The sequence below is a fragment of the Castanea sativa genome, chromosome 3 (genome assembly GCF_040712315.1).
Source record: "Castanea sativa cultivar Marrone di Chiusa Pesio chromosome 3, ASM4071231v1".
NCBI classification, from domain to species: Eukaryota; Viridiplantae; Streptophyta; class Magnoliopsida; order Fagales; family Fagaceae; genus Castanea; species Castanea sativa.
This window is the reverse complement of record NC_134015.1, coordinates 3214959-3229447: the sequence shown is the minus strand read 5'-3', so window position 1 is coordinate 3229447 and position 14489 is coordinate 3214959. Positions and strand designations below refer to the sequence as shown.

General features: G+C 32.7%; 1 protein-coding gene across 1 annotated transcript; it reads right to left on the bottom strand.

Annotated features, from left to right (window-relative positions):
- Nucleotides 1-7398: 7398 nt before the first annotated feature.
- Nucleotides 7399-11953, bottom strand: LOC142626886 (uncharacterized). The gene is made up of 2 exons (XM_075800592.1): nt 11719-11953; nt 7399-8369 (listed from the first exon to the last, which is right to left on the bottom strand). Exons 1-2 carry the CDS (start codon nt 11792-11794, stop codon nt 7642-7644), a joined length of 804 nt encoding a protein of 267 aa, XP_075656707.1. The 5' UTR covers nt 11795-11953; the 3' UTR covers nt 7399-7641.
- Nucleotides 11954-14489: the final 2536 nt, after the last annotated feature.

The following is a 14489-nucleotide window of genomic DNA, read 5'->3' as shown; positions in this document are numbered from 1 at the left end:
TACAATATTTAATTTACTAAATAGAAACTTAATCTAAAAGTTTAAGCTTACAGATTTGGACCTCAAAATGCTATATTAAAAGTCCTATATATATAAAATGCTCACACGAGTATATCCAACTGATGTCAAACCTTCTACTTCTAAAAGGAGAAATATATAGCTACATGCATGACAAAACACTTGTTCAAACTAACAAATAAATCTAAACAGCTTACGTACGTACCTTGTGTGCTGCTCACTTAATGTCACGCCATCCCTTGATTCCTTTCATACTATCTTTTATTATTCTTGATATGTTCATTTAATATTATTAGCCATGAATTCTTGTAGGTTTAAAGCTACAAAATGCTCACTTTTATTTTTACTTTTTTAATAATTAAAGGCTCACCTTTATCCAAATAGAATATCTAAATAAGAACTTTAGATATTATTCTAAAACCAATGATTCAGTCTTGAAACAAAAATATAAGATGATGATCAATCTGTGATGATATAAACATATGAATACAATGTGGACCATAGTATTAATGTGGGGTTCATACAAATCTGTGCCACTGAGAAGTTGTCTTTTCAAAAGCTGGAAGGTCCATGACTTCCATAGTTTTGACACTTCAATATCTTAAGGATTCTTTTTTTTTTTTCAAACTTCAACTTCCTAAAATTTTTAGAGAGTAGTGTGTATTATATTAGTTTTATTCCTTTTTGAGCCTTTTCCTTCAACTTCAACGGTTCAAATGAGAAATCATCATTGTCTTTCGATAGTGCGAACAACAATTAATTGGATACTTTCTACCTTTGGAGATTATTCTAAAACTTTGAATAGATTAAGTTAATCTTACCAAAAAATAAAAAGAATAGAATAAGTTAATGAACCTTTGATCAATATTATCAACTCGAAATAAAATGCAACTATAAGAGAGATAGATCGAGAACTACATAAAATGGAAAATTGAGAAGGGGGGTTGAGGTGCGTTTGGATTAAGCTTTTAGTGAAAGTTTATCAGCAGAAAATTGATAAAGATACAGTTGTAGTTAAGAAAAAAATGAATTTTTAAACTACACATTACACACATGTACTAGAGCAAAGATATTAGACTGGTGCAAAAGAAAGATAAATGTGTTCATTAAATATAGATGAAATCGCCAAAATCATCTTGTTAGAAAGTATTACATTTGGCTCTAGTGGTTAAAGTAGTATGGATTAAAGGAGACCATTGAAGACTACCTTTGAATTTTGATACCATGTTAGAAATGATGAAATATGATACTATGTTAGAAAGGCGAGAAATAACTGTGACATCATAATAAAAGTATATGAGACACTACGAAGAAGAAAATAAAAGAAGGTAGGAGAAATTACCGTGGTTTAGCCTCAAAGGGTTACTTTTACATTAGAAAGCATTTGATAGCTAAATCTTTATTATTTAGGTCTTTTATTACAATGAATCCATTGAAAAGTATTTATAATAGGTCAAATCATAAACTAATATATATATATATATATATAGGATTACTATACCTGCACTACAAGTATGATTAAGATTACTTTACTTACATTTCAAGTAAGATTAAAACTACTATGCTTACATGATTATTCTGTTTGCATTCCAAATAAGATTAAATACAATGAATCTAGACAATAGACTTGATATTTTTAACAAATTCATCAAAATTTATAACCTAATTCCCATAATTCAAATAGAGTAGGGAAATGAATGAAAATCATTGATGTTGACATTAAGCCTCCATTTGGATACCACTTAAAAATGAAAATTATTTCACTATTCAACTTATTTTTACTACTATTTATGAATCTCACTACACTTTTTGGTACTATTTATGAGTCTCATTATACTATTTCAACTAACTTTTACTCTTATTTAAAGTACTTTCAACAATAAGTTTTCAGTTTCAACAAAACAAACGGATATTTCACAAGATGTCAATACAAAAGTACCAAGCATAGGCCACAAGATATCAAAAATTCAAATGTCATTCAAGTAATCGTTGTCATCACCTAAATTATTACTGTATTAGAATTAACTATATAGAAGTTATTGATCGTTTTTTTAGGCTAACTACGACCTAGTTAACATTAAATTTCCATTTAAATTAGAAAAACACTAATGTGATGGGTGCAAATTAGGAAGTATGTTTCAAAGGTAATAACTTAGCTTGACTTGTTGGCAACAACTTCCAATTTGGATAGCTCATTACTCAGTTTGTTTGCATCTGATCAATTGAAGTGTAATTTTCTGTCCAAAAAAGGTAATAACTTAGCTAGACTTGTTGGCAACAACTTCCAAATTTGGATACCTCATTACTTAGTTTGTTTGCATCTGATCAATTGAAGTGTAATTTTCTGTCCAAACATGCAAAGAAAGTAATGCCAACATAGTGCAAACGAGGCTTGTTTGCATCTTTTGTATCTGCTTGTTTGATCATGGATGCTATCGTTTAAAACTCTGCATTCAATGATTCAAATATATCACATTCCATGTCAAAAAAGGTGCCTAACTTGCAAGTTCTGTCACCATCTCCATCCAAACAAACCCTAAGAGTATATTTTAGTAAATTATGACAATATTTGTTATGGTAGTTAAAGAGAAGCATGATACATCCAATTTGAATAAATTAGAAAGCTACCTGCCACTCCACTACCAACAAAGAAGACTAATGCGACTACTCGACGTTGAAGTTGGGTTTTCTTTTTTGAATGATGCCGAATTTCAAAAGTGTGGGGTTTAGAAACAAAGGAAAATGACATATATATGGTTGAAAATGCGTAAAGCAAATCATTATTTGTTCACCATGATTCCCACCGTAAGTTTACACCATTGGCCATTGTAAAAGACACTTTTTCACTTTCCTAAAGAAATGTTCTTCCTCTTAACTTGTTAAATTTTTTATCGGGAATAAGTGACATGCAATTGAATTTCTACTACACAAAAATGAAATTTATTAATATCTTAACTTAATAGTAAAGAATAATTACCATGCAACGGATCTTATAAATTTATATCATGTCGTTTTAATATATAAAAAATTTCATAGAGATCTATTGTATTACCTAACTTTATTAGGTTCATAGTCAACCTTAAGTTACTTTTAAGTTTTAACATATCTAGCACTTTTTCATTTTATTTATTTTTTCAACCTATCATAAAGTCTTTCACCAATGCAATTTGTATTCCAAAGTTTGAAGCTCATGCCATGGTACCAAAGAAAATGTAGTAAAGGAAAGGCTTTCTTCCTTTACAAGAAATAGATGGAGGAGTGTTGGGACAGCCATCAAAATCAAAATTGGGACCATATTGATTTAACCATATTCGTTGGCTATCAATGAAAGTCAAATTCACTGTGCCATTTGGAAAATGAGAGTGTGGCAACCACACGATACCATGTGCCACACACTTACCCCTGAGAGTGATGGGCCTCCTGTAGTCTGTACACAAGTCTTTGACAACACCTCTAGAAGTCATCAACCTTGGGACCCGAGAGTTGGGCCCCTTGCTCCTCCTTTATCTTCTATTTTGTGTGCGCGATCACTTTGCTGTCCCATTCTAACAAAAACAAAATGTCCAATGACATCCCCCTTTTTTTCTCAATAATGCAATTTGGAAAACTATTTGATCATGAGATGTTTCTGTTTTTGATGAAGAGATGTTTCAAACTTACATACAAAGATATTTTATTTAAGGTCAGTTTTACATCAATCCATGAACTTAAAATTATTTAACATGAAACTCCTTGAAAAGTCGGATTTCAAAAATGTAGTTTTCAACACAAATTCGAATCAACTGTATCTAGCCATATAATTCACTGGGGCGGGTGAAGAACTGTTATTAAACAAAAACTAAACTAAAAAATAAAACATATTATTAAAAAAGTATGTTTTTTGGAACATAGATATCACTAATTATTTTAAGAAAATGTATGATTTCAAAAATGAATGGGATTGATCCACCTCTTATTAAAGGATCATCATAATTTGAAAATTCTTTTGATTTTTTAGATACAATATCCTTCCCATTCTTGTTGGAGATTCAAAATCACGATATATGAATTAAACCCTATGTAGGTATTAGTGCTCTCAAGTTATTACCCATGACATAAAGGAAAAAGTTAATAGATACCTTAAGAGCAATGACTTAGAAAATATTTTTAGAAATATTTTATAGGTAAAGAAAAAAAAAAACCTAATCTTTTTTACTATTTTTTTTTATATTTTTCATGAAATTAGTATCTGAACTTTCTTAAGATAACTTTTTTAAAACTTTCCTAAAATAAGTCCTTAACTCATTAACAGAACCCTAACATAAAAAACCATTCCAATGGGCATCATTAGGCAGTATATCTCTATTGGGCAATTACATTGCTGCCTGTTTTCTTAAAATCTCTCTCTAGTTGATTCAACAAAGTCATTTGGGTATCTTTTTGAGAGAAATGGGTATTGGTCACTTACACTTTGCAGTCTCAAAATCTACAGGCCCCCTATTAAGTCTTCAGGTAACATAATTTCCTGATGAACCAACAGAAAAACTCTATTTTCTTGTCATTTTTTGGAGTTGTAGACAAAATTAAAGAACTAGCATGCTAGTGTAATGTGTAATTCTTCTTTATTGACTAAAAATGGAACCCGTTGCCGGTTGTGTTCTAAGAAATCCAAATCAAAATTGGCAGAAGATCTGATATCATTAGGCCTAAGTTATGGAGGCTCAAGAATAATTTCACTTGTATCCACAAGCAGATATACAAGCCATCTTAATTCATCTCATATTCTAGTGTGTGTGACACACAAGCCATCTTAATTCATCTAATATTCTAGTGTATGTGACATAGACATAATACATGTTTAAAAATGATCATGTGCCACTCACGTGTTCAATTCAGTATACCACATATCACTCTAGTGTTCCGTTAGTGCACAAAACTTTGCTCTTTAATGTATGTTAAATATAAAAAACTTTCATTATCAGTCTTCAGTCTTTACTTGAACTCTATCAATCAAAAAAAAAATTATGAATTTGAAACCCAATTTCACATTCAATGACAGCCTGAGCAGTGATCAGTTTCTAATTTGAAACTGATGTTTAACTCCTCAATTGTTGAAGCCCCTCAGCCCACCAATGATATTAGAAGCCGTCAGCTCTTTTCATGAAACAGCTCAGAAAGACTTTACCATCTGATAATGAAAATTTTCTTGAGGGGCATGAGGACAACTCTATCTCTATATGATCCAAGATGAGCTCTTCAGCCATCATTGCTCAGACCAGTGAAGCTATTAACTCACCAGCATTCTACATTCCTTTTGTGTGCCACTAACCCCATAAACAAATGGTGTCTTTCTTCCTTCTTGAGTACAACCCTTAACAGAGGAGAGAGAAAGTTTTGGGAGGGAATACTTCCCTCCTAAAACCAACCCAATATAGCAAAGGACCAACAAATAAGCAATTTGACGTACAAAGACTAAACACCAAACTCACCTATGATAAACAAATAGATTTATACAATATGGGGAGGGTCAAGGGGGTTGGAGTACTAAAATTTGTAGAACTCATGAGTGTGGTTTGTGGCGAAGTATTAATGAAGGGTGGGAAAGCTTCCCTAAGCATTTTTCCTTTGTTGTGGGTGATGGTACCTGGATTCATTTCTGGCATGGTAGATGGGTTGGGGTTGATCCCCTTAAAACCATCTACCCTGAGTTATATGTGATTTCAATGAATAAGAAAGCTTGTATTTCTAATGTTGTGTGTCATCAAGAGGGGGATGATGTAAGATTTTGGAACCTAAGATTTTATAGGGATTTCGAAGACTGGGAGCTTGCTGCTTATTTTTATCTTTTTGATTTTATTCAAGCTCATCTTCCACGAGGAGTAGGCAGTGATTTTTTGTGTTGGGGTCTTAATGGAAATGGTAAGTTTGATATCCGTTCCTTTTACAATGAGTTAAGAACAACTCCCAACTCTATCTTCCCTTGGAAAGGCCTTTGGAAAGCAAAAATTCCCAAAAGAGTGGCTTTTTTTTCCATGGATGGCAGCTCATGATCGTATTTCTATATTGGATAATCTCATGATTAGAGGTCATCCTTTGGCAAATTGGTGTTGTCTGTGCCAATGCGGGAATATGTGGATCATCTCCTTATTCACTGTCATGTGGCAAATTCTTTATGAGTTTTTATGCTTCAGGCTTTTGATATTCAGTGGGTCTTGCCTAGCTCTATGGTGGAATTATTATTTTGTTGGAATCATTAGCTTGGGAAACATAATTCAGATATTTGAAATTTTACAGGATGTTTGATGTGGACTGTATGGATAGAGCGTAATCGTTGGTCCTTTGAAGATTCTGAGAAATCTTTAGTTGAGTTAATAGGCCTATGCCAGAGAAGTCTTTTTATTGGTCTCGGTGCTGGAGTTTTATAGAATGTTCTTCTATTGCTCGATTTTTTTTCTTCTCTTAGTTTAGTCTCTTGATTGGTTCTGTCGTGTTCTGTTTTGTTCTTTGCTGTGTTCATTCTCATGAACACATTGCATGTTTCTTTTTCCATTTTCATCAATAATAATTCTTATATTACCTATCAAAAAAAAAAAATTACCGTCTTAACTGCCAGTGCTTGGATTAGGACTAAACTAAAATCAGGTTATGACTCAGCCTACTTGAGGGGGTGTATGGACTCCCTTACCACATAAGCCTCACAAGCATTGGTTTTTCACTACCATCTCTACAACCAGGTAAGGTTCGACACATCCCTCCCCACCATTTTTGTTACAGAAAATAAAATGATTTATCCAATTAAGCTTGAAACCCAACTCTATTTTTCTTTTTCTTTTTTTTGTCACAACTCTCCATTGCTAATATAAATGAAGTTCCCTCTGTTACTCTGTATGATCTTAATGAAGATCATCCACTAAATAATTACTCGGCGTCATTAAATGAAGTTCCCTCTGTTACTCTGTATGATCTTAATGAAGCATCTTCCACTAAATAATTACGCGGCGTAGAACAACAAGCTCTAATACCAAAACTGATGTAGCGCAAATTCTCAGCACCCAGGCTGAGAATTTACCCATGAATCATCACCTAGACTTGCTTTAAATCACCGTCAAATAAAAGGGAAAAAAATATTAGGAATTCAGCATCTAGGCTTAGTTGCTTTAGATGAATTCAACATCAGATCATTGAAAATTTTCCAATTAAAATTTTATTCATCATAAACTTGTCTTTGTAAGAGTATAACAGCCTGCACATATGATATCTAAAATACTCATTTATATATATATATAAGCCCAATTATTGAATTATGAAAAGAATTGATCGTAGAAAATTAAATATAGGTATAGCACAAAATAAAATACTAATAACCTAAGCAACTAACAAGACCTAATATGAAATCCAAAGGACCAATAATAAAAATACAATTAAATTCAAAATAAAAATAAATTGTCTTCATGCTCCTTCCATCAACTCCCACACATAATTTTATGGTGACATTTATCAAGTATGACTACATGCAGTTGTAGAACGTGACTATTCGTAGATTTATACACAAATTTTGAATAAGTTAGTATAACACAGCTTATAATGTATCTATAATCAATAGAATTTCAAGAAAAAGAAAATCATAAAAGTAACCTAATGTATTCACCTAAATTCAGAATCTTCATATGATTCAGAGCTCTCATAAGCAGGAGTTTCATAAGCATTGGAATCTTCAGATGCCTCAGAACTCATATATGAAGGAGGAGCCTCATAAGTAGTTGTATCCTCAGAAGATTCAAATTTTTCATAAGCCGGTGTTTCACGAAGAATACTTTCTGCAGTTTGAACAAGCTGAAGCCAGTAATGCACTCCATTAGCCACATCATATACCATAAGTCCAAACCTACCTCCAACCCAACTGCCCAATTGACTTCCCACAAGATAGCCAAACCTCCCAAACCTTTGCTCTCCAAAAAAACCACCAGCATAAGTGCCAAACAATGTTCCAGTGCCTCTGAGGAACCCTTCTGTCATGGTACCACCATAGTAAATTGCTTCAAAAAAGTCCCATCCAGAGGAGATAATGGGGCCTATAATGCGCTTGGCTTTCCGGGTTGCCAACTTTGCGGCCTTTGCCCCTTCTTTCTGTGCTAGTTTGGCTGCATCTTTAGCAGCCAACCCCTGTGACAATGCGTCAACTAAGGCATTCTCAACTGCAATATTCCTTGCTTTTTCAACATGAGCAGCTCTAAAGTTGTAGAAGTACAGCTTCACGCCCTCTTTCACACCACATGCTACAGTTCCAGAGCCCATGTCGAAACAGTTCAAGAAAGTAAACTTCCCACTTTGAGATGAAGCCTCTTCCCCAACCAGCTGCCGACATTTTTCAGCTATAAAAAGTAAAAGCAAGGTAAAGTTTGTATATTTCTATTAGAACGAAATGCATAACAAAACAACCAAGTGAAGATTCGTAAACATATACAATATAAAATCACAAAACCAATTTAAAGATACAATCAAACACCATTTCTACATATTCTATTCAAAATTATTAGTTAAACACCTTTTGGTTGACAGCTTGGCCCTCTTTCCAGAAACAAAAATTGCCAATAAGGATTCAAAAAACTTTAAATCTTCCTCACAATCCCCTACTTTGCCAAAAGATATGTCACCATAAAGTAAATGTAAGAACTTACTAAAAATTTCTTCAGTTATATATATATAAAATAAACACCATCATGAAGTATTCCTAAAGGGATGAAAATATGGGAAGGGTCATGGTTGTCCCAAAACAGTTAAATGGAAAATAAGTATACAAGAAAATGTACAGGATTTTGGTAACAACTGGTGCTACTTCATTCAGAAAGATAAGGAAAACGAAACCAGTTGGATCCAAAAAATGTTCAAATTGCAATAGCTCATCTAGAGTAAAGTCCAACAAACCTATTGTCCAGAGATTATGAAATGGAAGTACGATCAGAGGTGCTGGTATACAATCAACTGTATGGTAGAACAATCAATGTAATCATGTTTTTTTTTTTTTTTCAGTAAATGACAATTTATAACCACTCACTACGTTATACCAAAATGATGAAAACATATATTGGCTCCACATAAAGTGCCACAGTGTAGCCATCCAACAGCGTTGGGAAAACGCCATGAGTGATTCTATGGAAAAATCTCACACACAATAAGCACATGTCCAAGAATGGGAGATTATTATTAAACTCCAAAAGATGAAAGAGACTTGTGATGCTTAAGACCTCATCGAAAAATCAAAATTTCTATCCCACAAACTTGAGCTCTCTACAACTCATTCTATTCCTAAACATAAACATCACTCCAAGAATACCTACTCAATGCACACCGATTGAGACCAGAAAGCCAAACTAACATAAGAAATAAAGATTCAGAATTTTTTCTTCATTCTTTACTTTCTTTCAATCATTTTCCTCAACATACATGCCTGCATAAAGTATGTAGCATCTTCCATGCTTTCCAAAACAGAGTAGCGTCTTAAAATTGAAATCAAGTAATAACCATCAACCATAGCTCAAATTATTGGCATAGTTTGTGATCCATCTTTCACCATTTCTCCCTAGTTTATACATATACACCTCCAACAATAATAAAGCTTAATATCCTTCAAAGCTCATAATTAAGCCTTTCATTGCAGTTGGTTATAAGCCTATTAATGCATGAGATTTCGATTATAATCCAATCCAATCATAATCCTCATGGTCAGAGTAGGAAGGTTTTGATCTATGTACTTAATTAGAGTTCAAATTTGTCCCAGAAATTGATATGACAAGTAATATATAGTCACATAAAATATGCATATATAAGCCAATCTGATATTCAAATCAAATAGGCTTTTGGAGATGAAGACATTAAGTGGAATTCAAATTGGAATTAACTTTCCACTTAATAAACCAGACTAGGGTCAGCCTCAATCCGGTTAAAATCCAATCCATTTGCAGGCCTAGGTGCCTAGGTGGTGATTCCTGCCTACATCACTAGCCGAAACCATTTCAGACCAGTGGGCCTAACTTTAAAACCATTAGCCAGGAATTTTGCAAACTCTTACACAATGTCATAGTTGTTGCCACTATCTTCCTTGGCCACGGTGACTTTTCCCCAATGCCTAGGTGTAATAGAGTATAAACTTTCTAGTTACACACGTGGTCCAAAAGCATTTCTACAAACTATGAAGGGGTCCCTAAGAATAGAGTAGATGGGGAGGTTGTAGATTCAAAATCCATTGGGTAATTGCAAAACTTACCAACAAAAAACCCTCTGCCAAATGCCTAGTTATAGAGTTCAATGTTCAAGCCCCAAAGTTATGAAAAACTGCTCCAACATGGACCACAAACAACATTATTAATAAATAATAACTCTAGCAGCCTAGCTATAGTGAGAAAAGGTTTAATAAATAAATAAAAAAATTCTAGGAGCCAGAATTACCTAAATTTATGAAATTTTACAACTTACAAAACTTCTGAACCATAAGAGACTTTATATATATATATAAAATTTCTGATCATACAACTCTGAAGAAGTAACTATGTAACACAATGACTTCCCAAGTTCCTTACTTTAGTTATTGCCCTTCATTTTCTCATATTTTCTCAGCAACCAAACAGGTGCACAACTCAAGACACAACAATACAACAAAGAAATCAAAACCCAAAATTATGAACTTTTAGAACTTACCATTAATAAATCATAAGAGCATTATATATATATCCCAAAACTATTGTAGAAGTACCCATTTTCTCAGCAAACAAATGGGCGCATAACAAAATACAACAAAGAAAGCAAACAACTTTTGCAGAAATACCCATGTAACACAACGATTTCTCAAGTTCCTTATTTTAGTCATTTCACTTCACTTTCTCCCATTTTCTTAGCAACCAAATAGGTGCATAACAAAATACAAAAAAGGAAGCAAGCAACTTTTGCAGAATCACCCATACATACATGCATATACACAACTTTTGGAGAAGTACCCATGCATTTGCTTCAAGTGCAGTGAGTTTACTATCTTAAACACATTTTAATTTTCTTATCAATAAAACTTTTATTAACTATCAACAAAAAAAAAAAAAAAAGTTCCTTACTTTAGTTAACTCCCCTTAACTTTCTCCCATTTTCTCAGCAACCGAATAGGTGCAAAACAAAATACAACAAAGAAAGAAAATTTTTACAGAAGCACCCATACATACATACATACATACATACATGCATGCATGCATGCATATACACAATTTTGGAGAAGTACCCATGTAACACAATGTCATCCCAAGTTCCTTACTTTAGTTAATTCCCCTTAACTTTCTCCCATTTTCTCAGCAACCAAATAGGTTCATAACAAAATACAACAAAGAAAGCAATTTGCATACATACATACATACATACATACATATACACAACTTTTGAAGAAGTACCCATGTAACACAATGACATCCCAAGTTCCTTACTTTAGTTAATTCCCCTTAACTTTCTCTCTTTTTCTCAGCAACCAAATAGGCGCATAACAAAATACAACAAAGAAAGCAAGCAACTTTTGCAGAAGTACCCATACATACAAGCATATACACAACTTTCAAAGAAGTACCCATGTCACACAATGACATACCAAGTTCATAACTTTAGTCAATTCCCCTTAACTTTCTCCCATTTTCTCAGCACCCAAACAGGTGCATAAGCATAACACACACACACACACACATAAAATACCTGTGATGCTGAGAGCGATGATACCGACGATGGTGAGCAGAACCTGAACGCGGTTACTCTGGAAATCGAAATCCATTACTTCCAGAAAAGCACTCAAAAGCAAAAATCCCCAACCCTAACCCTAATTTCACCAAATCAAAATTTAGCCAATTTTGAATGTGAATGTGTATATAAATAAAAATCATCAGAGAGAGAGAGAGAGAGAGAGAGAGAGAGAGAGACCCAAAGCTTGACCAAAGAGAGACTGCAAAGCTCAAAAGCTTGACTCACACGAGTCCACGGAAGAAACGCTGCGTTTTGAATTGAGCTCAAACGTCGCCGTTTAAAAACCAATTGGAATGTTAAGTCAACGGTTCAATTTTTTTTTCCCACCCAAATATTCTAAAAATAATGTTGTATTATATTTTGATAATATTGTACTTAATTAGATTATATCTTGTTGTGTTTCCCCTCAAAAATAAAATAAGGGGTAAGGTTTCTTTTTCTTGAATAAGAGATTTAGCTTGCATTTGGGTAATACGTTTTGCAGCGTTAGGTACTGTTTACGCGTTTTAAGCGTGAGATACACGGAACTATTGCAAACAAATGAAGAAAAACAAAGACCCACGGTACAATGTGAACAGTATTTTGCTATTTAAAAAATATTTTGTTACAGTATTTTCAGTAATAAGTTTCAGTTTTCAGCAAAATAAACGGTATCTAAACAGAAGCTTAGGGATGAAGCTACCTCTTAAAAAAAAATTTATCTTCCCAAAAAAAAAAAAACTTTATTCAATTCTTTGTCCTTAAAATATAAAATTTTCTATATCCATCGTTTACAGATTTAAAATATTGTACATTTTATTCTTTAGTCCACACTTGTTAAGTTTAAGGCACAAAAATATAGTTTCAAGAAAAAAAATATAACCTAAATAATATCATTTTTTTATCCAAAACTATAATTTAGGTTCTATTTTTCCATCTAGAAAATATGTATTATGTTACATTTTAGTGACGAAAATAGGAGGTATATTATATTTTTACCTCCTATATTTTAAGAATGAAAATAATATTTATACCTTTATTTTTTTTTTTTTACTTTACAAAGTTCAAAATTTTATAATTTTAGGTATTCAATAAATCTCACAAAATATTAAAATAAGTATAAATAAAGAAGATGAATTTGCTATCTTTTAAAGTTAGCCACCTATCTTATATAAATAAAAAGGGTTAGCCACCCAAGTCAACCAATGTGGTTAAGGAAATGGATTGGCTCACTCTTTAGCTAGATGCGCTAAATTTTCCTCAAATTTGTGAGTTTTTTTTGGAAGAGGTTCTACAAGATGTTGAGTTTGTATTACAAGCCGATTTGGCTAATCTTTGGTAATGAAAAGTATGTTTTTCCCTCCTTAAACAATTCTTTTTTTAAATAAAAGATAGGAAGAAGAAGAAGAAGAAGAAAAAAAAATATATAAAAAGGAAAAGGGACGCTTTTGTTTTAACTTCATATCACTGTGAAAGAATGACCACATTAACAGTAATTCACTAATTCTAAAGTGGGATAGTGATAATTGCAAATGTTGATACATAAGGGACTAGAATGATAGCCTAAATGTTAAAGGTAATTTTAACTTTAAGTAAACCTTTTTTTTTTTCTTGTTGGGTCCTCCCCAAAATATTGTTCTTCATCACCTTCATATGTAAGCCTTTATTTATTTATTTAATAAGTAATGGATATTTTATTCAAATTATAAATTTATAAAAAAAGGAACTTCATATGCAAGCCTGTTTCTTCTTTTAAACACCCCCCCCCCCTTCCCCTACTTGTGTTAAATTTTTATTCAAAAGGAAAAGGTTATAGAATCTATTTGACCTAATCTTGAAGAAAACTTTTTTTTTATTAAAAAATAGGGGAAATTACACTTTATCACCCTAAACTATGCATTGAATTACACTTTGCACCCTAAACTATCCGACTGCACACTTTGCACCCTAAACTATCACATTTTGCACCTCGGTGTTATTTTTGGTGTTATATTTAACAAAATCTTGGTTCATGTGACAATCACATGCTTCTTGCTTAGGTGGAATAAAGTTAAAAGACTAAAATACCCATCCTCAAAATCAATTAAAACAAAACCCAATTTTTTTTTCTTATTTCTCTCCCTCTCTCGTGCTTGCAAACTCTTCCAAAAATCCAAATTTTTATAAACCCTAAATCCCCAATTCAAAAATTACTTTGGCTCTACCACCGCTCCACCGTCCATTTTTTTTCCTTGAATTTTTGCATTCAATGATTGTAATTTTTGTTTTGGTTTTGGTTTTTATGTTCAAATTATTGGACGGTGTTGAAGGAGATCTGAGATTTGTGTAGGAATTCTTTGTTGGCTCTGTCAGTTTTGAGTTATACACAGGGACAGGCTGATAGTTTTGCTGGGAATTTTAATATCCAGAAAATGATTTCTTAGAAGTTCCTTGTGGATTCTTGAAGAAATTACCCATTAGTAATTACAGATAGTTTTGTACCATAATTCTCAGGAATTCTTTTTTTTTTTTTTCCTCTCTTTTCCTATTAGCTGAATCTGTTTGAATTGTGCTCAATTCATGGAACACAACTCATAGAAAAAATTCTATTTTTTCTTGATATAACTTATACAAGTCTGTTTGAGTTGTGTTTTTTGTGTCAAATTTAGATCAAGTTGAGATGGAAAACTGTAATGGATAGTGGTAGTCTCAGCAATCTTCAATGACCACGGCAAAATAGTGTACTTTTTTTGAAGAATGCTGAAAGT